At 58.7% G+C, this 25230-nt stretch overlaps 4 protein-coding genes across 6 annotated transcripts; 2 read left to right on the top strand and 2 right to left on the bottom strand.

Annotated features, from left to right (window-relative positions):
- Positions 1-1291: 1291 nt before the first annotated feature.
- Positions 1292-7489, bottom strand: LOC125621272 (uncharacterized). Of its 3 annotated transcripts, none has more exons than XM_048817996.2 (4): positions 2670-7489; positions 1945-2292; positions 1726-1848; positions 1292-1407 (listed from the first exon to the last, which is right to left on the bottom strand). In XM_048817996.2, exons 1-4 carry the CDS (start codon positions 2926-2928, stop codon positions 1334-1336), a joined length of 804 nt encoding a protein of 267 aa, XP_048673953.2. In that variant the 5' UTR covers positions 2929-7489; the 3' UTR covers positions 1292-1333. The 3 variants fall into 3 exon arrangements, with proteins under 3 accessions (XP_048673953.2, XP_048673952.2, XP_074975702.1); XM_048817995.2 differs by having other exon boundaries at positions 1309-1848; positions 2670-2741; positions 3029-7489; XM_075119601.1 differs by having other exon boundaries at positions 1309-1848.
- On the top strand, positions 4133-11251 carry LOC142068995 (uncharacterized). Its single transcript, XM_075119116.1, has 8 exons — positions 4133-4199; positions 4738-4929; positions 6065-6239; positions 6912-7030; positions 7499-7846; positions 9123-9245; positions 9436-9461; positions 10413-11251. The coding sequence occupies exons 1-8, from the start codon at positions 4133-4135 to the stop codon at positions 10521-10523; spliced, it is 1161 nt and encodes a 386-aa protein (XP_074975217.1). The 3' UTR covers positions 10524-11251.
- Positions 11252-11723: 472 nt separating this feature from the next.
- On the bottom strand, positions 11724-15526 carry GPANK1 (G-patch domain and ankyrin repeats 1). The gene is made up of 3 exons (XM_048817992.2): positions 15259-15526; positions 13355-13979; positions 11724-13095 (listed from the first exon to the last, which is right to left on the bottom strand). Exons 2-3 carry the CDS (start codon positions 13927-13929, stop codon positions 12636-12638), a joined length of 1035 nt encoding a protein of 344 aa, XP_048673949.1. The 5' UTR covers positions 13930-13979; positions 15259-15526; the 3' UTR covers positions 11724-12635.
- Positions 15527-17341: 1815 nt separating this feature from the next.
- On the top strand, positions 17342-24635 carry CSNK2B (casein kinase 2 beta). The gene is made up of 7 exons (XM_048818008.2): positions 17342-17468; positions 19487-19569; positions 19785-19887; positions 22531-22646; positions 22957-23032; positions 23373-23562; positions 24309-24635. Exons 2-7 carry the CDS (start codon positions 19498-19500, stop codon positions 24397-24399), a joined length of 648 nt encoding a protein of 215 aa, XP_048673965.1. The 5' UTR covers positions 17342-17468; positions 19487-19497; the 3' UTR covers positions 24400-24635.
- The last annotated feature ends 595 nt before the right edge of the window (positions 24636-25230 follow it).

The following is a 25230-nucleotide window of genomic DNA, read 5'->3' as shown; positions in this document are numbered from 1 at the left end:
AAGCTCCCAGGTACCCACTGCTCCTGCACAGCCCCTTCTGCTCGCTCCCCGGGGCCGCTCGACAGGGGCGCCATTGTTGGGGGGGCAGGGGGCCTCTGGCCCCACTGCCCGCGAGTTTTTGCCCAGCCAATAAGAACGCGGAGGTGTATCTGGGAAACAGAGTGAAAGCGTCACTGAACCTCTTGGGGGGGGGGGGGAAATGCTACGGGGATGGAGCTCTATAAATTCCAGCGAGAAAGAGAGAGATACGGTTCCACCAGGGAATGGGTCAAAAATGAACGACCCAACCACCGAGCAGCCCCGGGTTCGATGTTCTGATCTTCAGTCCAGTCTAGTTTATGCTGGCTCCACACTTCCCGTTTGCAGTGCGCTAAAGATGCATGAGGTGGGGGATTTGCCAACATACCCGCTCCCAGGTGGGGGTGAGGAGGACAATCCAGAGGACAGGGCTCAGGCCCGCCCTCTGGGCGACTCCATGGGGCCAGCTCAGCTCAGCCTCAGCATCCTCCGGAAATGTCACCTCCGGGGGAGGCCGGTGGAAGGGTTTGTTTTGAGCACCTCTGAGACGGCTGCAGCGAGAGGCCGGGGACAAGGGATGGATGTGGGGTGGCGGGGGGTGCTATGCACAGTGTGAGGGGCTGGCTGGTGAGTGTGCGTAGCTGCACCCCACTGGGAGGGAAGTGGGGTCTAATGGTTAGAGCACGGGGGGCACAGTCTGGGAGCCAGGACTCCTCGGTTCTCTCCCCGGCTCTGAGACAGGAGTGGGGCCTAGTGGGTACAGTGGTGCTGGGAGCCAGGACTCCTGGGTTCTGTCCTCAGTTCAGTGTCTCATCTTGGGCCATGTTCCTTCCCCGCCCTGTCATTTATTTTCTACGAGGAATAACATGATTGTGAATAAAGGAATTTTCACGTAATGGATTTTATTTCCACACATTGAAATATATCTATTTTTGCAACACGTGTCTCTTTGAATCGGCAAATTCCTTCTGACAAATCAAGCCTGCTCCAGACCGGTTTTTCCTGTATAAACCAGGTACCTTTTCTCTAGAATTCGGTTTTCTCTGGCAGCTGACTCCATTACACCATGTAATTTACATTCGTAAAAGGAAAAATATTGTCCAACACGGAATGAATCTGGAGAAATATTTCCTTTTCTTTACTGTTCTTCTCACACCCATGATGTGGAGGTCAGACCCACAGACAGAAGCAGAGGAGAGCGGAGAAGCCCCGCCCACGCAGAAGCCCCCGGCAGGTGGCTCAGAGTCCAGCGAAGTCTGACGGCTTCTGAACCTGGAGCTCGGAAAATCCGGCCGGTGACTGGCCCCCTGAGGGGCTAAATAAGAGACACCTGTCCCGGTGCCGGGGGCGGCTTGGAGCCAGCACCCACTGCGGGATCCACGGGGACAGCTGGGAAACAGAACAAGAGCGTCACTGAACAGACTGGGGGGAAACGCTACGGGGATGGAGCCCAATAAATACCAGAAAGAGACTGATTCCACCTCTGGGGTAGAACGCAGGGGCTGTTTATACAGGGACCCCTCACGCGGCGCTGGGACACGGCCCCTCTGGAGTGGGTTGTGGCGCCTGGTAACATGGGGATCCCTCGCACAGTGCTGAGAAGCAGCTGCTCTGGGGTGGGGCAGGGGCTGGTTACCAGCCCGCGCAATGATGCCATGTAACTGTTTGGGACAGGAAGTGAAGGCAGAACCCGCGTGGAGGCGGTACCGTTCCAAGGCCGCAGGCTGAGGATGATTCCCAGGGAGAAGAGAACGATGAATGACAGGGAGATGATGGCTCGGTAAAAGAGGGGCCCAAAGACCCGACAGAGCTCACGTTCCCCTGCAGCCCCTAGACAATAGAAATGAGGGGTTAGGAGATTCCTGGGATGACGCCCCCTGGAGGGGACAGGCCCCGTGCCCCTTTCCCTGCCCCCCTCACTCTCACCAGTCGCACTCTGGTTTCTCCGCATCACTCTCAGCTCGGTGCCTCCTCCCATCCCTGTCTCCCCACGGTCGAGTTCGATGCAGCACTGATAGAGGCCGGAGTCCTGCTCCTGCAGCTCAGCCAGGGTCAGCGTCGCCTTCCCCTGTCTGTGCTCGTCCATCCTGGACACACGGAGCCGCCCCCGGTAGAAGGGGTGGTTAGAATCCAGCTCCAGATCCTCTCCGGATCCCCTGAGCCAAATTATCTTGGCTCTGCTGCCATGTCTGTTCTGGAAGGTGCAGCTCAGGGTCATGTTCTCCCCGGCTGTCATGTGGAGGGACCTGGGCTCCTGGGAAACTCCCAGACCAGCTAGGGAAGAGAGAGAACCCGCATCACACACCGGGCAGCCCCGTGCGGCAGGATAGACCCGTCCTGGCCTTTAGAGAGAGCATCAGCCGCTGCATTCCTGTGTGTAGTGATAATCTTCCACCTCTCTCTAGTTCCGTAGCCGTGTCTGTCTCTCTGTTCCCGGACTCTCCTTGGTGCGTCCATCCATTCTCCAGTCCTGCAGCCATCCATCCATCCTGCTACCTATCCACCCTTCCTTTCTACATCCATCCTCCCTTTCTATCCCTCCCGCCCTCCATCCACACTGCTCTGTCTACCCCCAGAGAAGAGCGGCAATGCTGGAGACAGGATAAATCCAGTCATTTGAGCAGTTACCCTGAACTCTGGGGCAAACTCACCTGGTTTCTGGGCAGATGCTCCGACATATGGGACCAGCGCTCTCTTGCAGCTGGCTGGAATTTCTGTTACAGCTTTGTTTGAATTAAAAATAAGAGAAGAATTTAGCGCAGTCAATGCAAAGTGAATGACCCGACCACCCAGCAGCCCCGGGTTGGCTGTTCTGGGAACAGAGCTCCCGTCCCCCTGGGACTCTAGACAACGGAAATGAGGGGTTAGGAGATTCATGGGCTGGCACCCCCTAGAGGGGAAATGCCCCATTCCCCACCCTCCTGAGCCAGCCAGTCCCTGCCCTGGGCCCAGATCAGAGCCGGCACCCCCCGAGAAGGAAAGACCCCATGTCCCAAGCCCCCCAAATCACCTCTGCCCGCCACAGTCAGGGTGGTCCCCGTGCCCTTCGCCTGCTCGCCCTGCGGGTGGGTGATGTAGCAGTGGTAGAGATCTGTGTCCCTCTCCATCAGCTCTGACAGGGTCACCGTGGCCTCTGCCCGGCCCTGCTGGTTCCGCTGGCTCTTGGCCAACCGCCCCTGGTAGAAGGGGTGGTCAGGGTCCAGCACGATGGCCTCCTGGGAGCCCCTGGCCCAGGTGACTTGTGTCCCGGTCTGGTTGTGGCTGTGGAAGGTGCAGCTCAGGGTGATGCTGCCCCCGGCCAGGACGCTCGCCGTGGGGGGCAGCTGCTGAACCCCGAGACCTGCAGGGAGAACGAGCCATGTGATGGACACAGGGCAGGGACTGTGCTGCTGTCACGGGGCGCTGTCCGCGTCTGTCTGTCTGTCCCCCTGGCCTTCCCGCAGCAGAGTCTGTCTGTCTATCATCTATCACTCGACCGCTCTACCCAGCCTGAGACCCGTCTGTCCTCAGCACTTTCCGTCCATCCACCATCGGCTCTGTCCATCCGTTCGTCCTCAGCTCTGTCCATCTGTCTGGCCACCCACCCATTTGTCCACAGCCTCATCCATCTGTCCTCAGCTCTGTCCATCTGTCCATCCATCCACTTGTTTATCCCCTGCGCCATCCAGCCACCCCCAGATCCATCTGTCCATCCACCCACCCATCCTCAGCCCTGTCTGTCCGTCCATTCATCCTCAGCTCTCTCATCCATCCACCCGTCTGTCTGACCTTATCTCCGTCCATCCACCTGTCTGTCCATCCATCCATCCGTCTGTCCGTCCTCAGCTCCACCTATCCATCCATCCACCCTCAGCTCCATCCATCCGTCCGTCTGTCTTCAGCTCCATCCATCCATCCATCCATCCATCTCTCCTTCCATCCATCCACCCTCAGCTTTGTCCATCCCTCTGTCCTCAGTTATTTGGCCTTCCCTCCATCCATGCTCAGTTCTGTCCGCCTAGCCATGCATCCACCGCTAACCTGAACCACCCATTCCCCTCCACACCCCGCTACCCACGAACCCCAGCCTGCAGCCCCGGGAAGCACATCGCATTTCAAGGCAATGCAAGTAACCATGCGGACTTTAGAGCACTTAGGAGAGTCAAGCTTTAAAGACAAAGCTGGTCTAAACCTTAACGATGGTAGGCCAGACAACCCTCTAGAATAAACCTATCCATCCCGGTACAACCCCTGCACGTATTCCCCTATCTATCCATCCATCCACCCCAAACAACCCCTCCCTCTCTCCCTTTCCATCCATCCACCCCCCTCCATCTCTCTCCCTTTTCATCCATCCACCCCCAAACACCCACTCCATCTCTCTTTATCCATCTATTCCCCTAAACACCCCTCCCCTCTCTCCCTTTCCATCCATCTGTCCTCAGCTGTCTATGTATTCTGAAACCATCTCTCCATACCACTATGGGAGGGGAGTGGGGGTGGGTTAGAGCAGGGGAGGGGGGCTGGGAGCCAGGACTCCTGGGTTCTGTCCTCGGCTCTAGGAGGGGAGTGCAGGTCTAGTGCATTAGAGCAGGGAGGGCTGGAAGCCAGGACTCCTGGGTTTTCTCCCGGGCTGTGGGCGGGGAGTGGGGGTCTAGTGGGTTAGAGCAAGGGGCCTGGAAGCCACGACTCCTGGATTCTATCTCCAGTGCCCGCATAACTCTGAGCTTGTCTCACCAGCTGCTATCGAGGGGACGAGGAAGACGAAGCAGATGATGCTAGGGGCCGGCAGCCGCCCCATGCTCTTCGCAGGCTGGGAGCCGCCCCAGGAGTCGCAGACCGGGATCATCGAGCAGACGGGACCCAGGGACGACAAGAAACGGCTGCTCTGGAGCGAGCAGCCCAGGCGCGAGATGGAAACTCTTGTGGCTGGCGAGGGGGGAGGCGCCTGCTGAGATACCAGGCAGCCAGGAGGTCACTGGGCCTGTGCACAGGTGGGTGTGAAAGCGAAACTGACCAGGGGTGTTGGGTTCAGCAGGAGGACGGGCTCATTTCTGCATCCCCGGGGCCCTCGGCCTCTCTGACGCAGCCGCTGGCCTTAGGGCTGTGGCCCCCCAGTGGTGATGGTTTCCTTATCGCTCCGTGGGTCCCAGCCCCCTCTCACTGCCCCGAAATGATCCCCCAGTGGATCCCGGAGGGAGCTGCTGACTCCAGGGACCGCTGGAGGAGATCAGCTATGCCAGGGACAGCTGGGAGCTACGTGTCGGTGTCAGGATCACTGGGGGGTTTCCACTGTCAGGGGGGAGCTGGAGGTGACGGGGGTGGATTGGAAAAATGGGATGTGCGGGATGAAAAGAGAGAGCATATTACAGAGGGGAGGGGGACAGCACTATAGACAAATAGAGAGTGTATTACAGATGGATGGATGGATGGATGGACAGAGGGCCCTACCACAGACAGATGGATGGAGCCATGGATGGAGACAGGGCCCTACCAAAGACAGATGGACAGAGCGATGGATGGATGGACACAGCAATGGGTGGACAGATGCAGACAGGGCCCTACCACAGACAGATGGATGGAGTGGTGGTTGGACGGAGAGATGGGTGGATGCAGACAGGGCCTTCTCCACAGACAGATGGACAGGATGAATTGCTGACAGACAGACCGAAGGCGCTGAGGACGGATCGATCCATCCATCCTGCCCCGTTCCACCCTCTTCCATCCACCTCCCCCCCAATAAAACACACGGTGCCAAACCCGCCTACCTTACAGACAGGCCAGCTGTCCCTCTGCTACATCCCAAGGCTGATGGGGAGCTACAAGGAGGTGTGCGGACGGGGACCCCACTCCCCCTGCTCCCTATTCACAGGCCACCCCAGCTCTGAGTAGAGGGGAATCCCCCACAGCTGTGGGTGGTCTGGGGTCCAGGACACACAGAGGAGCGGGGCTGATCCATGCCAGCAGGGGTCGCACATGGTCACAGACACGTACACAGGCCCCTGTCACGTTTAATAGCACAGACGCACACGTAACTCTCCTCCCCCCCTTATCCGGCCCATCTCAGAGGTGCTGACCACAAATGCTTCCACCGGCCCTCGTAGGCTGATGCTTCCGGAGGATGCTGAGGCGGAGCTGAGCGGGCCCCGCGGAGCTGCCCAAGACAGCGGGGACCATGAAGCAGCTGCTAGCTCTGAGCCCCGTCCTCTGCATTGTCCTCCTCATCCCCACCTGGGCAGCAGGTATGTCAGCAACTTTTTGGCTAGCTAGCCTGGGCGTCGGTCTGTCTAGTCCCCCAGCTCCATCTGTCCATCCCTCCCCATCCCCACAGCCGTATCTAGCCATCCCTATACATTCCCATCTATCTAAACTAATCCATCCACCCTCCCCTCTGTTTTCTATCCACCCCTGTGCAGTATCCATCCACCCATCCTTCCCTCCATCAATCCTTCCCTCGACAATACTTGTCCCTCCATCCTTCTCCCCATAGGATCTATCCCTCCCTTCCTGAGATGTCTCTAATCTCTCGCTCCCCACACAAATCTTTAGCATGCTGCAAACAGAACACGTGGAGCCAGTGTCAACTAGACTGGATTTAACATCGGATTTGCCAACCCAGGGCTGCTGTGCAGACTGGATCGTTCATTTCCGTACTGAATGTGTCACTCACTGGAGAGTGAGAGTTAAGAGATCACATTCCCTGCTGATCTACCCAGAACACAAATGGCTACTTCCCCCAGCTCTTCTAGCTCAAGCTGTAGCAACTTGTGCTTTTAGATTTTGAGGTCCCCAGTTCAATCCGCAGGGTGTTGGCCAAGATGGTGGCCATCAGAAATGCACTAAAATATTCTCATAGCCATTAAGGCCAGAAGGGACCATCATGATCATCTGGTCTGAACTCCTACACCTTGCAGGCCACAGATCCTCACCCACCCACTCCTGTTTTTTCATTCAAACGAAGCTGTCACAGAAATTCCAGCCGGTTGCAAGAGAGTGCAGATCCCAAATGTTGGAGCGTCTGCCCAGAAACCAGGTGAGTCTGCCACAGAGCTCAGAGATACGGCTCTTGATAAGGTGAGCAAATTACTGGATTTATCCAGCATCTGGGATTGCAGATCTTCCCTGGGGATAGACAGATGGATGTGGATCTAGGGAGCGAGGGACGAGAATGGATGAATGGATTGACAGACATGGATCTAGGAATGAGAGTTTGGATGGACGGATCTAGGACTGGAGATGGGTCTATGACCAGCTGGGTCTACAGATGGATGGAGCTAGGATAGGAGAATAGATGGATGGATCTAGGATCAGAGGATGGGTGGAGGGATGAAGGAGAATCAGGGAACAGAGAGACAGAAACTGCTACTAAACTAGAGAGAGATGGAAGATTAGCTCTACACACAGGAATACAGTGGCTGATGCTCTCTCTAAAGGCCAGGACGGGTCTATCCAGCTGCACGGTGCTGTCTGGTGTATGATGCAGATTCTCTTTCTTCCCTAGCTGGTCTGGGAGTTTCCCAGGAGCCCAGGTCCCTCAACATGACAGCCGGGGAGAACATGACCCTGAGCTGCACCTTCCAGACCAGAGACAGCAAGAGAACCAAGGTGCTTTGGCTCAGGGGATCCGGAGAGGATCTGGAGCTGGATTCTAACCACCCCTTCTACCGGGGGCGGCTCCGTGTGTCCAGTCTGGACGAGCACAGACAAGGGAAGGCGACGCTGACCCTGGCTGAGCTGCAGGAGCGGGACTCCGGCCTCTATCAGTGCTGCATCGAACTCGACCGTGGGGAGACAGGGATGGGAGGAGGCACCAAGCTGAGAGTGATGCGGAGAAACCAGAGTGCGACTGGTGAGAGTCAGGGGGGCAGGGAATGGGACACGGGGCCTGTCCCCTAGAGGGGGTACTGGCTCCACTCTGGCCCCAAGGCAGGGGACGGGCTGGCTCAGGGAGCGAGGAATGGGACATGGGGCTGGCTCCAAGCTGGAGTGGAGATCAGGAATATCTGAGCGATGATCATGCGGGGAGTGGGGGTGGGGGGATCAGGTTTATATGGAACGATCTCCCTGCGATTTGAGGCACTTTGTCTGCTGAGTCGTTCTAACTGCAGCTCTGGTGTGTCTCACATCCTGTCAGTGCCTCGGGGTGAGAGAGGTGGTTAGAAACCCGGACCCCCACTTCTCCCGGGCGCTCAGAGACGTCTCTCTCTCTGTTCTCTCGCTATTGGCCCGGGTTGGCTCTGAGCTCTTTGGCCTGCTGCAGGTGAGGTATGACCCGGCCCTGCTGACTCACTGCGGGAAGATCAGACTCATACTGGCAGCTGCGAAGGGCCTTTTAATAAGCGCTGGTGGAGACTGGGGGAGTTTTCTTGCAGTGTTTGTTGAACAGGAAATTGGTTGCTGAATGCAGGGGTGAGTGAAGGGCACACACAACCCCAGATCCATAGACACAGAGAGGAGCACACAGCGCCAGAAATCAGACACCCACAGCCCCATAGACACGCAGCCGCTGACCCAGAGAGAGACCAGAATGGCCCCGTGACCCACACGGCCCCACCACGCTCTCTGGTGTGCCAGTCTCTTGAGATTCGCTCCCGTTGGTCCCATGTATGAATGGAGGTTGCTGGCTATTAGCCCAGACCCCAGGAGGGCAGCTGGCCACTAACACGCTGCACCAACCGAACCGGACCCTCCTCTGTGGCCTCCATTTGGGAGCAACTCCACAGACATCACCGGGGTCACTCCAGATTCACTGAGATCAGAATCAGGAGTGACGCCATTGGTGTCAGTGGGCTCACTCTGGGGTCACCCCAGAATCACTGAGATCAGTCTATGGCCCCGATTCCCTTGGCATCAGTGGGGTCACTCTGGATTCACACTGGGGTCATGGAGACCAGAATCCAGACTGGACTCCATTCACTGCAATGGAGTTACTCCAGATTCACTTTGGGAGCTCTGAGATCAGAATCCAGCCCTGACTCCATTAGGATCAGCGGAGTCACTCTGCATTCACACCGATATGGTACCAGTGAGATCAGAATCCAGTGCAACAAAAACCACCAGAAATGGCTTCCTAGGGCTCTTCCCAGGAGAGAACTGGGAACATTAACATCCTTCCTTTTATTTAGACGACAGAAAGGAATCGAAGCGGGATACCAGCACAGAACTCACCATCTACAGAGCCACGATTGCTCTGGCAGGCGTCAGCATCATCCTCTTAGTTACCAACCTCCTGCTGCGCGGACGCAAAGGTATTTACTCCTCCTCCCGTGCTCACTCCATCTGCCCGTTCTTTCTGCATTCAAAATGTACTTCTCTTCCGTCCCACTGGTGCAAGGGGGAATGGGAGCCTCCGATCTACATTCTCCAGTCCTCTGTTCAGTTCGTACACCTCCATTCATCTCCTCGAACAATAACCCATGCCTCCTTTTTCCTCCCCAGACACCCAACGCCAGCAGCCGGCAAAGGTGAGACCATGAAAATTGGAACCTGAGTTCAACTGGGTGGCAGTGTTGGTTTCAAGACCGTGCTGAGGCGTGGTCCCTGTGACTCTGGTAGAAACCTGACCAACGGAACACAGGAGAGGGTTCGGGGTGCTTTAGCCCTTAAATATTACAGTCACAGAAGCTGCAAAAGAGTACCAGGTTATCTATCATCTAGACCAGTGGTTTTCAACACCGAGGGCTTCAGTGGGTGCATCAATTCATCTCGATATTTGCACCGGTTTACAACAGGCTACATAAAAAGCACCAGCAAAGTCACTAGAAACTAAAATATCATACAAACAGTGACTTGTTTATACTGCTCTGTACACTCCACGCTGAAATGTAACTATAATATTTATATTCCAATTGAGCTTTTCTAATGATATGGTAAAAATGAGAAAGGCAGAAATTTTTCAGTAATCGTGTAGCTGTGACACTTTTGTATTTTGATGTCTGATTTTTTAAGCCAGTAGTTTTTGAGTGAGGTGAAAGTTGGGGAATGCGAGACAAATCAGACTCCTGAAAGGGGTACGGTAGTCTGGAGAGGCTGAGAACCACTGATCTAGACAGACAGACGTGCACATGGGGATAGGCAGACATGTACGTATGTACAGATCAGGGTGCAGAAAGACAGGTGGACTGATAAAATCTCAACTCGCAGCCCCTCTGCTGTTCCAGCCCTGGGCTCCCTTCTCCGCACGCAGCTCTGCCGGTGCCTCTCAATCCCAAGCTGTAGCCAATTGGGGGGGTCCCTCTGGGGGCTGAGTCACACCGGCCTGGGGCTATGTGTGCTGGGGACAATAGCACACACGAATCCCCCACCACAAAGCCAGGGTCCCCATTTTACCCACTTCCCCCTTAAATGCACTAAAGGGGCTGGAAAGAGGGCAGCGGGAGATGGAGCCCTGGTGACTTGATTTGTGTCTTCAACAGGGGGACAGCAGAGCTGGTGGTAACACGAGCGAGGATCTGCACTACGCCAAGATCACTTTCAAGGCTCCGGCTCACACAGAATACGCCTCCATCCTGACCCAGCAGCTCTGAAGAGTCACAGATCTGACTGTGCAGCAAAGGGAGAGGCAGGGAACGGCAGGAGATCCCTTCATCATACAACCTTGGAGGCATCTCCCAGGGTTAGTGCTCGCTTAGTCAATGCGCTGAGCCTTTTGCTTCTGGACAGTTACTTACAGATGACCGTAGGGATAGATGTGTGAGGCTGTGGGCCAGATCCCCAGCTGGGGTCAATCATCTGTTGCTCCATGGGTGTTGATGGGGCTAGATCCCCAGCTGGTGTGAACTGGTGTCACTCCTCTCACCAGGAGGGGAGGCAGAGTTCAGCCCGGGAGCCTGGCCCACAGGAAAGGAGGCACCCAAACTTCCAAGTGGTGCCCCACGGGAGTTCAGGTGCCTCATTCTCTACGAGGCAGGCTCCTTGGAAGAACTACATCTCCCATGATGCACCATGTTCTCTCTCGATGAGGGGACGGTGTTATGGGAGTCCCTAGCAGGGATGCATCATAGAATATACACTCTGGCCCAAAGAGAACGAGGCCTGGAATGACAACTCCTACACAGCCCTGCTTTGAATCAAAACAGTTCGGGTTTTGAGATTTTTGCCACAAAGTTGAAATTCTCTGCCGAAAATAATTAATGAGTGTAAAATTTATTTGTCGAAATTTTCTGTGGAAAAAAAAAAATCCTTTTCTCTCCATCAACTCTAAAGCTGAGATTCCATTTTATTTTTTTTTGGTGCTGCCTCTTTCTTGAAAGAATAAAACTGACCAGCGAAAAGACGTTTCTCGGTCACGACCAACTTGATGGCTTCCGCTGGGTGTTATATATAGCCACGCAGTGGGCTGTGAGTGAATGAGTTTCTGTGTCTTTATCAAACACAAAATCAAACAGACCGAGAGCGTGAGGTCAGGGTTTCTGAACGAAGCAGAGAAAGCAGCAGCAGCAAGAAAAAGCATCTGGACACAAGGACATAAAAGGCTCGTTTTGCAGACTTTACACAAAAATAAAAAAGAAAGGGCTAGATGCTGATCTCAGTGACCCTGAGCTAAATCCAGAGTGTCCCCACTGATGTCAATGCAGCCAGGGCCAGGTTCTGCCCTCATTGAATCTAGAGTGACACACGGGGTAAATATGGAACGTAATGGAGTCAGGGCTGGTGTCTGATCTTAGATAAATTAGGAAATCCAGATTGCTTTGACAGGGGTAATTATTAGAGCCATAAAACAACCAGTGAGGGACCATATTTATTCTCTCTCAAAGATTTCAGATCAAACCGAATCCTAACAAGTGAGGAGATTCGTTTTCCCCCAGATCAGTCAATGCAGCAAAATCTCCAGAGATCCAAAAGTCCTCCTGGTGTCTTTTCCCACCCAAATATCTCAGGGCTTTCTAAGCGGAAGGGAGACCAGAACACAGGCCACATTCCCATCATTGGATTGTCTCCTCTTGGGTTACAGGAAGGAGAGCTTCTGCATGTTGCTCTGGTCAGGAGATCTGGCATTCTAAGACCCTCAGGGATGCAGAGATGTGTCTCTTCGCTGATCACAACTGGCCCTTTAAGAAAAGTGATGTCATATCATCCTGCCAATCCAGGAATCCAACAGGCCAAATGCTTTAAAGGGCTGTAGGCTCACTGGTTAAAGGTACAGAGATGCCACTGAGATGCCCCCGGTTAATAGTCAATCTTGCGTTAGGGGTTTGCGTCCAACCAGTCAAGGAAGTCAATTGGCTGACAACTTTCAAGGACCGTGCATTTATTGGTTAATGGTGCACCACAGAGATGACATCACAGGTTAAAGGTCAACGCTCGTGTAGACATGAGGGATCTGATTGGCTAAACATTTTCAGGGGCTGTAAGTGTGTTGGTTGATGGTGCAGGTGTCAGAAGTACCACAAGTCGAAGTTCCTGGAAGGTACCCCATCTAGTTAATCCAACTGGTGACACCGTTTTAGAGTTATTGATTAGCCACTGGGGGGGTTAAAGGTCAGAGTTGATGTAGACACACCATCCCGGCAATCCAAATAGCTGAATGGTTATAGGGGCTACTGATCATGAATGGTTAAAGGTCAAAGTTCATGTAGGTGCACCATCCAAGCAACCCCAGTAGCTAAACGACTATAGAGACTCTTGATCCCAAGAGTTCAAAGGTCAAGGTTCATGTAGGTTCGGAGGTCACGCTCCCAGGCCTTTGCTTTGGCCTCTCTGCGACGGGCCTCTCTCTTCCCCACTGTAGCTGCCCGTTCCGTCCTAGGCTGCTGCTCCTTGGGCCGCGCCACGGCACTGGAGTCATTGGCGTTGAAGTGGGTGACCTTGGGCCGGAGGTCGCTATGGAAGCCCAAGCCCTTCTGGTCCCTCTTGAGGATGGTCTGGACGGGGAACTTACGGCCGGTGCCCTCAGGCCCCAGCCCGGCCTCGCAGTCCCAGCCCCCCTTGACCATGAGCTGGAAGCCGACGTTGCTCTCGGGGATGTGGTAGCGGGTTGGAGGGAGCGGGTCACGCCGGTTGAAGAGGTGGGCAGTGGAGCGTTCATGGAGCTCCATGCTATCCTCGCTGTAATGTGTCTGACACACGGCGCAGTATTTCCTCTCCGCTGGAGTCCTCCTGATGGGGAGACAATGGGGTCAGGGGCTTCTAGGATGAGCATATTGGTTGGCTTAGGAAGGTGGGGAATGGGACATGGGGCTTTTCCCCTTTAGGGGCCGCTGGTTCCCATCCAGCCCCAAGTTGGGGGAACTGGCTGGTTCAGGCATGAGGGGAATGAGACATGGGGCCTTTCCTCTCTAGAGGGTGCTGGCTCCGATCCAGCCCCAGGGTGGGGTGGGGACTGGCTGGGTCCAGGGCAGGGGAACAGAAAACTCACCTGGCCATCCTCTCCTCTGGCTGCGCAGTTTCACGCTCCTGTAGGATCCTCACCACGTCCTGGTGCCCGGCTTCCTCGGCTAGGTCCACCGCGTCCCGCCCCTGCGACTCGCACACTCCCACCCACGCGGCTCCCCGGGTCAGCAGGTACCTCACGGCCTCCCCCTGGCCTGCGTAAGCAGCACACATCACTGCCGTCCAGTAGTAACCATCCCGGTAGTTCACATCGCACCCCTCCTTCTCCAGCAGCCGCTGCAGGGTCCCCATGTCGCCCTCCTGGGCCGATCTCAGCAGGAGGTTCCCCCTTCGAGGGTCCGTCTGACCTGGCCGGATGATGGATGGCTCAGGCACCCCCAGGGGCCTCAGTGGGGCCTTGCGTTTCCGTGGGAGGCTTGAGCTGTCGCCCGAGGCCAGGAGACTCTCATAAAAGCTCCGGGCTTCCTCACCCTCTACGTCCCCCTCCTTTTCCCGGCGGTTGGCAGGGGAACCGACCCGTTTCCGGAGCTGCCCATCCTTCCAGCAGTCCGATTCCTCCCGGGCACGGGTGAAGGTGATGAGCTGGGGGCCGTGGTTCATGGCTGGCGGTGGAGACAGGGGATGGAGGTGGGTCACTGGGTGGGATCAGCCTGTTTGGGGGCAGGAACAAAGTCAGCAAATGAAGGACACTGAGTGGTGATCCTCATAGGGGGCACTAGTGTCCCTGGGGGAACAGAGGACAGGGCCATGGGGTGGGGCAGGTCTGGCTCTTGGGGGTGCAGGGCTTGAGGAGGGTGGGAGATGGGGCCAGGTCCCTGGGGGAAAGGTGGGGGAAGGCATGTGTCTCTGGGGGCCAGGGCTACATCCCTACAGGGGTGGGGCAGGGGCCCTGGGGGGCAGGGCAAGTTCCATGGGATGGGGACAGGGCTAGGTCCCTGGGTGGCGGGGCCGGGACCCTGGAGGGCAGGGGGAGGGGTGGGACTAGGTCCCTGGGTGGTGGGGCCAGGGCCATGGGGGGGCAGGGGAAGGGAGGGGGCGGGGCTAGGTCTCTGGGGGCAGGGAAAAGGAGGGGGCAGGGCTAGGTCCCTGGGTGGTGAGGCCAGGGCCATGGGGGGTCAGGGGAAGGGAGAGGGTGGGACTAGGTCCCTGGGTGGTGGGGCCAGGGCCATGGGGGGGCAGGGGAAGGGAGGGGGCGGGGCTAGGTCTCTGGGGTGGCAGGGCTGGGGACATGGGGTCGGGGAAGGAAGGGGGCGGGGCTAGGTCTCTGGGGGGCGGGGCTGGGGCCATGGGGGGGCAGGGGAAGGGAGAGGGTGGGACTAGGTCTCTGGGGGGGCGGGGCCAGGGCCATGGGGGGGCAGGGGAAGGAAGGGGGCGGGGCTAGGTCTCTGGGGGGGCAGGGCTGGGGACATGGGGTCGGGGAAGGGAGGGGGCGGGGCTAGGTCTCTGGGGGGCGGGGCTGGGGCCATGGGGGGGCAGGGGAAGGAAGGGGCGGGGCTAGGTCTCTGGGGGGCGGGGCTGGGGCCATGGGGGGGCAGGGGAAGGGAGAGGGTGGGACTAGGTCTCTGGGGGGGGCGGGGCCAGGGCCATGGGGGGGCAGGGGAAGGAAGGGGGCGGGGCTAGGTCTCTGGGGGGGCGGGGCCAGGGCCATGGGGGGGCAGGGGAAGGAAGGGGGCGGGGCTAGGTCTCTGGGGGGCGGGACTGGGGCCATGGGGGCGGGGAAGGAAGGGGGCGGGGCTAGGTCTCGGGGGGCGGGGCCAGGGCCATGGGGGAGGGGTTAAGTGTCTGGGGGGCGGGGGGAGCGGCTGGGACCCAGAGGGGCGGGGCTAGGTCCCTGGGGCGGTGGGGGGCGGGGCTGGAAGCCGGCCCCGGCCTTGACCAAACTCCCGCTCCCCTTGGCCTTCACCCAGAAGCCTCCGGGGCCCGACTCACCATAGAGACGCCGGAGGCCGGAGCAGCCCGCCGCCGCCCCCAGACGAAGGGCCGACGCATGCGCATTAGAAGGCGCTGGGGAGCTGGAGGCGCACGCGCGTTAGACCCCGTCGCGGCCGTGGCGCGTGAGGGCGGACGCCGGTCGGAGAGGAGTACGCAACCGCAGGGTTCTGCTCCAGACATGCGCATTGGGGTCCGGGAAGCCTCGCGGGATTTGGATGCGCATGCTCAATAGGGAAGGAGGCTCGGATGTTCTCCTGTGGGCTGGTTACTCTGGGCAACGAATAGCGATCACCGCGCAAGCGTATTAAGCGCCCCCGAAGTGGCGACTGCACATGCGCATAGTGTGCCGGGGAGAGAGCAGCTTTTACGCATGCGCACTGGGGAATAATCCCTGTGAGAGGGAGGGGTAGACGCATGCGCACTGGAACGCAATGAAACCAAACGAGTGGGCGCACGTGCCGCCGACTGTGGAGGGAACCGAAACTGAAATCAGGCGCATGCGCACCCCGGTGGGCTACTTAGGGGTTAGCACAGCGCATGCGTACGCATCCCGCCCCCAACTACCCCTCTCACGCCCCCTAACGGCCGCTGCCGGGCAGCGCGAGGCGCCTGTCGCCGCCGCCTTCTCCGGTCGTTGCGGCCGTTTAACTAATTTGCATATTTCCCAGCCTGCCGTTCCTCCTCAAACGCCGCCAAATAGCGCCTTTTTTAACCCCATTTCAGTGAGAAAATTAACAAAAAATATGAACTAAAAATATTAGCTGCCAGTAACTATGCGACTTTGCCCAAACCTCGCTTCAGGAACTGACCCTATTTTATCTCACCCTACCCGGCTGTGGAGTCGAACTATGCCTAGGGATCGAGGTCTAATTAACATATTCATAATGGCTCCGTAGGGGACCAGGCAGTTGACTAAGAGGGGATGCTTGGTGCTGATTCACAGCCTGGCGAGGGATGAGCAAAACGGGCGCCATGGAGTACAGCAGAGCCAGCAACCGGCGGAGCAGCGCCAGCCTCAGAGACGGTAAAAGAAGGCGGAGGGGCTCAGGAGGCCACGCCCCTTCGGGGAGGCCACACCCACTGAGTGGGCTAGGCCACGCCCATTCATTGGGCAGGCCACGCCCCTTTGGGCAGGCCCCACCCATCACAGTAGAGGCCACACCCTCATCGAGTTTAGACCACGCCCCCTTATGGGCAGTCCTTTAAGAGAGGCCACGCCCCTCTTGGATGAGGCCACGCCTCCTTATGTGCAGGCCTTTAAGAGAGGCCACGCCCCTCTTGGATGAGGCCACGCCTCCTTATGTGCAGGCCTTTAAGAGAGGCCACGCCCCTCTTGGGTTAGGCCACGCCTATTTCTGATGGCTCCCAGTCCCACCCTGCTCTGACCTGCCAGACCCCACCCCCTTCCCAGGGCCAGGACAGAACCCAGGAGTCCGGGCCCCCTGCCCCCCAACATGCGTCTGTCTTGTCGTTCTCTGGTCTCCTGTTCCTATGAGCCTCCGTGGGGCCCCTCCCATGATGCTCCGCGCCCCTGCCCCAGGGTCCCTCCCTTCCCTGCCCCCTCCCTCTGAGCTTTGTAGTTTCACAGTGTCCCTCTCCCCATTCACTCCAGCCAGGCCCAGGCAGCTACAGGACTACAATTCCCATGGTGCCTTGCGGTTACATCCCCTGCTTGTGCCCCCCCCTCCCCGGACACTTTCTATCACCCTGGTTGTAGTTTGATGGAGTCCAAAGCCCCAGTCATCCCCATGGAGTCAAGGAATGCAGGCACTACAAGTCCCATGATGCCATGCGGCACCCCCCGCGTCGCTCAGGCCCCCTTCCTGCCTTGGTGAATAGTAAAAAGACACGGAGGACTCCCCCTTTGCCCCCACGCCCGGGAATGTAGTTCGGAGGGGCCCCGCTGCCCAGTCATCCCAAGGAACCTGGGGTCGCTGGAGAACTACATCTCCCGCCATGCCCTGCGGCCTCCCATCATTCCCCGCCCCTCGCCCCTGTGCGTCTCCCCGATTTGCATTGTGGGAGCGGCAGTTCCCGAGCGGCCTCGCTCCCGTCTGCTCCTATGGGGCGCCTCCGACTGTAAAACTACATCCCCCGTGATGCCCCGCGCGCCTCCGCGTCTGCGCGCTGGGGGGGACAAGCGGGGCGGCCCGGGCCTGAGCGCGTTGGGCACCTCTTGCAGCTGAACGCGAGCTGAGACCCCGGCGGTGAGTGGGACGCGCCCCCCCCCCCCCCCCGTGCAAAGCGGGCAGGGGCCGGGGGAGCTGCCCCCTAGTGCCTGGGGGGGGGAGAGAGAGGAGGGAGCTGCCCCCTAGTGCAAAGGGAGCGGGGAGCTGCCCCCAGTGCAAAGGGGGCGGGGAGCGGGGAGCTGCCCCCTAGTGCCTGGGGGGGGGGGAGAGAGAGGAGGGAGCTGCCCCCTAGTGCAAAGGGAGCGGGGAGCTGCCCCCAGTGCAAAGGGGGCGGGGAGCGGGGAGCTGCCCCCTAGTGCCTGGGGGGGGGAGAGAGAGGAGGAAGCTGATCCCCCCGTGCAAAGGGGGCGGGGGGCGGGGGAGCTGCCCGAGTGCAAAGGGGGCGGGAGAGGAGGGAGCTGATCCCCCCCGTGCAAAGGGGGCAAGGAGCGGGGGAGCTGCCCCCTAGTGCAAAGGGGGCGGGGAGCGGGGAGCTGCCCCCTAGTGCTTGGGGGGGGAGAGAGAGGAGGGAACTGATCCCCCTAGTGCAAAGGGGGCGGGGAGTGGGGAGCTGCCCCCTAGTGCAAAGGGGGCGGGGAGCGGGGAGCTGCCCCCTAGTGCCTGGGGGGGGGGAGAGGAGGGAGCTGATCCCCCCGTGCAAAGGGGGTGGGGGCGGGGGAGCTGCCCCCTAGTGCAAAGGGAGCGGGGAGCTGCCCCCTAGTGCCTGGGGGGGGAGAGAGAGGAGGGAGCTGATCCCCCCGTGCAAAGGGGGCGGGGGCGGGGGAGCTGCCCCCTAGTGCAAAGGGAGCGGGGAGCTGCCCCCTAGTGCCTGGGGGGGGAGAGAGAGGAGGGAGCTGATCCCCCCGTGCAAAGGGGGCGGGGGGCGGGGGAGCTGCCCCCTAGTGCAAAGGGGGCGGGGAGCGGGGAGCTGCCCCCTAGTGCCTGGGGGGGGAGAGAGAGGAGGGAGCTGATCCCCCCGTGCAAAGGGGGCGGGGGAGCTGCCCGAGTGCAAAGGGGGCGGGAGAGGAGGGAGCTGATCCCCCCCGTGCAAAGGGGGCAGGGAGCAGGGGAGCTGCCCTAGTGCAAAGTGGACAGGGGGCGGGGGAGCTGCCGTAGTGCAAAGGGGGCGGGGAGGGGGGAGCTGTTCCCTAGTGCCGGGGGGGGGGAGAGGACGGAGTTGATCCTCCTGTGTAAAAGGGGGCAGGGGGCACCGACCCACAGTGCAAAGGTGGGGGAGGCGGGAGTTGACCCTCCAGTGCGAAGGGGGCAGGGGGATTTGCACCCCAGTGCAATGCAGGGCAGGATTTACCCCTCACCTCCGCTTGTGCACCTGGGGGGGGGCTAATGGGGGGAAGGGCCATTCACCTTCCCCCCTCTGGAGGGGCAGGGTGATTTACCCTCCAGTGCTCCGTGGGGGAACCACAGGTGGGTGATCCCGCCCCCCCCCCCCATCGCACTGCGGAAGGTGGGGAGGGTCGTTGAGGGGGCAGGAGTTCCCTCTACTGCACAGCCCGGGGGGGACCCCCTTGTCCAGGGGTGGATGGTTCAGGGAGCACCCCTCCCCCGTGTGGCTGGGAATGGGGAGTCCCCAGCCTGAGGGTGAAAGAGGCAGGGGTGCCCCGTCGTTCCTGAGCCAGTGGTAATACCCTGTGTTGGTTCAGGGGGGTCAGCCCCACCCCAAAGCCAGCTCATCTCAGTGCCGGGCAAGGGGTCCTGTATAACTGACCCCCCTTCCCTTCCCCAGAGCCAGCCGCATCTCTACAACAGGTGAGGGGTCCCTGTATAACGGGCCCACCCCAGAACCAGCAGTATCTCGGCGCCAGGGAAGGGATCCCCGTATAACTGCAGCTCAGCGCTGGGTGTGGGGTCCCTGTATAACTAGCCCCCTGCCCAGAGCGGGGCGCATCTCAGCACTGGCTGGGAGACCTTGTACTGTCTGTGCTGGGAGCTTGCGTGAGTGTCGGCTTGTGGGGCTGCAGGCTGAGCCCCCACCACGCTCATCACACAAGTGAGCAGGGCTTTGGTGTGGGCTGGGCTGATGCCGCGTCTCTCTGCAGAGGACGGGAAGATGAGCAGCTCTGAGGAAGTGTCCTGGATTTCCTGGTTCTGTGGCCTGCGTGGAAATGAATTCTTCTGTGAGGTGAGCGGCGGGTCTGGGAGCCAGGACTCCTGGGTTCTGTCCCCGGCTCAGGGAATGGTGGGGGCTGGGTGCCAGGACTCCTGGGTTCTGTCCCTGGGTCTGGGAGGGGAGGGGGCTGGGCGCCGGGACTTTCCTGGCTGTGGGAGGGGAGTCTAGTGGCCTGGGGGAGCGGTGCACCCGGACTCCTGGGTTCTCAGCCTGTCTCTCTCCCCCAGGTGGACGAGGATTACATCCAGGACAAGTTTAACCTGACGGGGCTGAATGAGCAGGTCCCCCATTATCGCCAGGCGCTCGACATGATCCTCGACTTGGAGCCAGGTGCCGGGGGGGTCCCAGGGCTGGCATGGAGAGGGGTCCCCGTCTGAGCCCCCGGCCCCAATCTGCTCCCCCCCGCTTTGTGCGTGGCCTTTGTCTCCTTCCTTGCGGGCAGGCCCTGCCACTGCCCTCGCCCCACCGAATGAGCCAGCCCCGAGCCTGGCACGCTTGGCACCTGCCCTTCGCACGACTGACAGGCCAGGCTGCGTGTGGCACGGTTGTGTGTGTGGCAGGGTGTGTGTGTGTGTCTTGTACAAGCATGGAGGACAGGTGTGTGTTCATTACATGGTCTTGTGTGTCTTGCACAAGCGTGGAGGACAGGTGTGTGTGTGTTCATTACATGGTTGTGTGTGTTGCCCAGCATGCGTGTGTGTCGCACAAGCCTGGAGAACAGGGTTGTGTGTTGATCGCAGAGTTGTGTGTCTTGCAGACGCGCGGAGGTGGGTGCGTGTGTTGCACAGCGAGTGTGTCTCTTTCCCAAGTGTGGAGGAGGGGTGTGTGCGGGTCCATCGCATGGTTCTTTGTGGACAACAGATGCATGCGGCACCCCTGGCTCTGAGCTCCTTGTCCCCTCTTGCACAACTGTGAGGGCCTGAATTGTACGTGCCTGCCCTTTGCACAACACGAGGGTCTGACGTGTGTGTAGCTGCCCCTTCGCTCGTGCGCAAGGAGCCCCAGCTTGTGCGTATCACACTGGGGGGTGGGGGTGGGGGGCAGTGGCCGCACTCTCACCCGTCCAGTTGTGCGAAAGCGGCGTGGGGGTCTCGGCCATGCCACGGGCTGAGCTCGGGGGTGTCCGTTGCCCCCATCGCTGGGACTGGGGGCCAACCCTCTCCCGCCTCCTCCTTCCATTTTAATATGGCCAAATATAAGCCCGTACGACCAGGAATAAAGACCGCCGGCCAACGGGGATCCCGGGGGAGAATCAGCTGAACGGGAACTCCCTGTGCAACGCGGGTGGATGCGAGGCTGGGATGGAGATTAAGAGATTTCAAGGCCAGGGGAGTCGTTGATTCAGCAACTCCTGGGTTCAAAGGGACCACGGTGCTCAGCTCACCTGCCCTCCCGGATCACGCAGGCCGGAGCCCAATGATTCCTAGCGCGGATCTGTTAGAAAAACATCCCGTCTTGACTGCAGAATGGCTGGTGATGGAGAATCCCCCATGACCCTCGAATTTGTGCCAATGGTTCATTGCGCTCCCTGGTACACATTTATGCCGGATATAAACGGGGGAATCGCGAGGTTCTTTTCCCTCTGGTGCGACCGCTGCTCAGATCCTGCATCCGGTTCTGGTGGCCGCGATTCCGGAAGGAGGGTGGTCGATTGGTGAGGGGCCGGAGAAGAGCCACGGGAACGAATAAAGGATTGGAAAACGGAGATTCCAGGCGCTCGCTCGGTTGAGCTTTAGAGCCCTGTGCGGGAGTACTCTTTTAATCCGACTCCCGCCTGCTTCCGCATTGGTTCTTGCGTTTTTATCCCGCTTCCACCTGCAAAAACCTTAGATCCCGCAAATCCTGCGAGCGAGACAGTTTTCCCCCATGCTACCAAAACCAAAAGACCCCATGGTCTTTTTTATATATATAAATACACACACACACACGGAATTCAGACACAATTTTGACCTCTAAAAGAATAAAACAAATCATGCTTAAGCCATGTTAAAAAAAACCCAAAAAACTCCTGTTATAACAGACCTCAAATCTTTCTATCAGTCCCTACAATTTAAATGTTAAAACCTTTATTTAAAAACACACAACACTTGCTTTACGCTGCTGAAATTCGATGTATGACAAACTCTTGCGGTGTGTAGCTCGCCCAGCACGTCAAACCAAATTATGCCACTCTTTTGCCGTAAGTGCAGTTTTTTTTAATGCTTATGAATAATAAATTTTAAAAAAAGCTGGGAGTTTTTTAAACCACTTTTGCACCGGTTTTAGACCGTGGAAACATAGCGTTCAAGTTATTTATATGTCGGAATTATTGTGGCTTCTTGAAAAACATTTACCAGGAAACCTGCCCCCAGCGCTAGGGTTTTGGGTCGAAATAAATCTGAAAAAGAGTCTCAAGCTAAGTAGCTAAACGTGTGTTTTTGTTTTCCCGCAAATTCCCACGGTCTGGTATTTTTGCCCATCCAATCCTGCCCGCAACGAAGTCCGTTTGCCCCACTCCTGCTATTATGGCAGTGGATCCCAGCCCCACTGCCGAGCTCTGCTTCACAGCAGGAGGGCGAAGGGGTGATTTGATCCTGGTTGGATGTGCCCCTGCGGAGGAGAGATTTGGCAGTGGGCTCTCCGATCTAGCAGACGGGAACCCCATGGGCGGAGGTGGACAGATGCTAGATGAATTCAGAGGGGAAGTAACACGCATTGTTAGCACTGAGGAGGGTGATTTGCGAAGGGTCGGGGTGGATGTACGGTCGCTGGCGATGTTTAAATCCAGAAGGGCTGGTTTTTCTCTCCGATCGGCCGTAGGAATTAATTCCAGGCAGTCGTTATGGTCTGTGGTAGGAGCTCAGACTGTACAGTCGCCGTGGCCCTGGCGGTCCCTTCCGGCGGGGGTGACCCCGAGCACCCGGTGTTCCCTGCCCCCTGGCTCTGTGGGGTCCACCGCCTCCCGTCTCTCTCATGCAGCCCATTTCCTTGCAGATGAGGAGCTGGAGGACAACCCCAACCAGAGCGACCTGATCGAACAGGCGGCGGAGATGCTGTACGGGCTGATCCACGCCCGGTACATCCTCACCAACCGCGGCATCGCTCAGATGGTGAGTGCCGGCCCCCTGCCCCCCTGAGCTAGCCAGTCCCTTGCCCTGGGGTCGGATGGGAGTCGGCGCCCACGAGAGGGGATTGGCCCCGTGCCCCATTTCCCACCCCCGGAGCCAACCAGTCCCCAGCATGGGGCCAGATGTAAGCCAGCGCCCCACAGAGGAGACAGGCTCTGTGCCCCATTCTCCACCCCCCTGAGCCAGCCAGTCCCTGTCCTGGGGCCGGAGGGGAGCTGGCACCCCCTAGAGGAGAGAAGTCTCATTCCCAGCCGGGTGTCTTATTCTTTCTCTCTCTCTCTCTCCTTCCCAGCTTGAGAAGTACCAGCAGGGGGACTTCGGCTACTGCCCTCGTGTCTATTGTGAAAACCAGCCCATGCTGCCCATTGGTAAGCGCAGGGGGGCAGTGGGGTCTAGTGGTTAGAGCAGGGGGGTGGGGGGCTGGGAGCAGGACTCCTGGGTTCTCTCCCTGGCTCTGGGAGGGGACTGGGGCTCAGTGGTTAGAGCTGGGGGGGCGGGGTGGGTGGGAGGGACGCTGGGAGGCAGGACTCCTGGGTTCTCTCCCTGGCTCTGGGAGGGGAGTGGAGACTGGTGGTTAGACTGGGGGGGCTGGGAGGCAGGACTCCTGGGTTCTCTCCCTGGCTCTGGGAGGGAAGTGGGGGCTAGTGGGGGAAGGAAGCTGGGATCCAGGACTCCTGGGTTCTCCCTGACCCCTCCCCCGCCCCCCAGGCCTGTCCGACATCCCTGGCGAGGCCATGGTGAAGCTCTACTGCCCCAAGTGTATGGACGTCTACACCCCCAAGTCCTCCCGCCACCACCACACGGACGGCGCCTACTTCGGGACCGGCTTCCCCCACATGCTCTTCATGGTGCACCCCGAGTACAGGCCCAAGCGGCCAGCCAATCAGTTCGTCCCCAGGTGAGCTGCCGCCCGCGGCCATTGGCTGGGGCAGAGTCCGGTCCCGGCGGGTCGGGGGATCCAGCTCCGGGGTTTCACCCTTTCCTGATGGGCTGGAGCCCAAGTCCGTGCTGGGGGGGGGGCCAGACTCTAGTTCTTCCCGCCCCCCTGCAGGCTGCGGCCAGAGTCCGTTCCAGTGGATTCTGGATCTGCCTCCAGCTCTTCCATCTCCTCTGGAGAGCTGTATCTGGCAGCCCATTCCAGTGGATCCAGACATCTAGGTCTTCCATCGATCCCCCTGGGGACCTGGCCCCTCCCTCCTGCCCCACATGGGGCAGTGTCCAGAGTCTATTCCAGCTGGGAACACGGATCTGGCTCCAGGTTTTCTCCTCCCTCCCCCATTGTGGCTTCAGCCAGACTCCATTCCAGGGGGATCCGGCTCCTGTACTTCCCCTTGCTGCTGATTGCAGCTGGGCTCCATTCCAGAGGGCATATGGAAATCTGGTTCCGTTTCTTTCTTCTCCCATGCACTAACTGGGGCTGCAGCCAGAGTCCATGCCAGTGGGCACGACTACTTCAGTTCCGGCTCTTCCTTCTCCTACAGATGTGTTCACTCTGGAACCTACTGATGTCACCACGAACCCCAGCTTGGCAGAAATTCCTAGCATCAGTGGGGGCTGTGGTGGGCGGCTTGTGGGCATGGCCAGGGCTTGGGTAACCCCCACCACTTCCTCCCAAATATTAACTTCTTTCTCTCCTTTTGGTAGGCTCTACGGCTTTAAGATCCACCCCATGGCTTATCAGCTGCAATTGCAGGCTGCCAGCAACTTCAAGAGCCCTGTTAAAACCATCCGCTGATCCTCTTCCTGGACGCCTGGGTCCCCATCTCCTAAGCCAGCCCCTTTCCCTCCACCATTTCCCCCTGGGACGGAGCCACTTTGGTTTGATTTTTTTTGGGTCCCCTTGGACTGGTCTGAGTCCCCCCCATCCCCGCTTTCCTCTGTCGATTCTGATTTTAGTTGTCTCCGGTGCGTTGTTTAAATTAATATTTCGTTCTCAGAAAAACACACATAAAACTCAGAAAAAGTTCAGAAGTATTTTCGACTCCTTTTTCAAAAATACATCGAGGAGGAGGATTTGGCTCTCAGCTCTGAAAGTGAGGTCCAGGGCGTTCGAGCCTGAACTCCTGGGTTCTATTCCAGCTCTGGGAGGGGAGTGGGGGCTTGTGGTTAGAGCAGGGGAGGCTGGGAGCCAGGGCTTCTGCCCCCAACCCCTCTCAGGACCTGGCTGAGCCTGGATCCTGTACCCAGCAGCTGTTTCCTGGCCCCAGCCTACTCGCTCTGGCTGCCGGGGTCGCTGGATCTAGTGTTCTTCCCTGGGGCTCGGGGCCAGCTGTTCTCACCCTCCGGCCTGGCTCTCATGGGGGAGTCCGGGGGCTGCTGGCTCCAGCAACTATGTGAAAGCCCTGGGGTGTCGGGGGGGCCCCCCCAGTACAGGCCTCAGCCCAGACTTCAGCTGAACAGTGGTACAAGGGAAGAGAGAACAGAACCGGGAGGAAGGTCAGGGCTCATAAGGGCTCCAGAGGAGGACAGGGAGCAGAGACCCCTATGCTCTGCCCCGAGGCACGACAGTGCCAGGGACTGGAAATAGACCCCCACCCTCACAGATCTCCCCAACATCCCAAAGGGG

The sequence above is a fragment of the Caretta caretta genome, chromosome 14 (genome assembly GCF_965140235.1).
Source record: "Caretta caretta isolate rCarCar2 chromosome 14, rCarCar1.hap1, whole genome shotgun sequence".
Classification (NCBI taxonomy): Eukaryota; Metazoa; Chordata; order Testudines; family Cheloniidae; genus Caretta; species Caretta caretta.
Note: the sequence above shows the minus strand (reverse complement) of the source record. Positions and strands in the feature narration are given on the sequence as shown.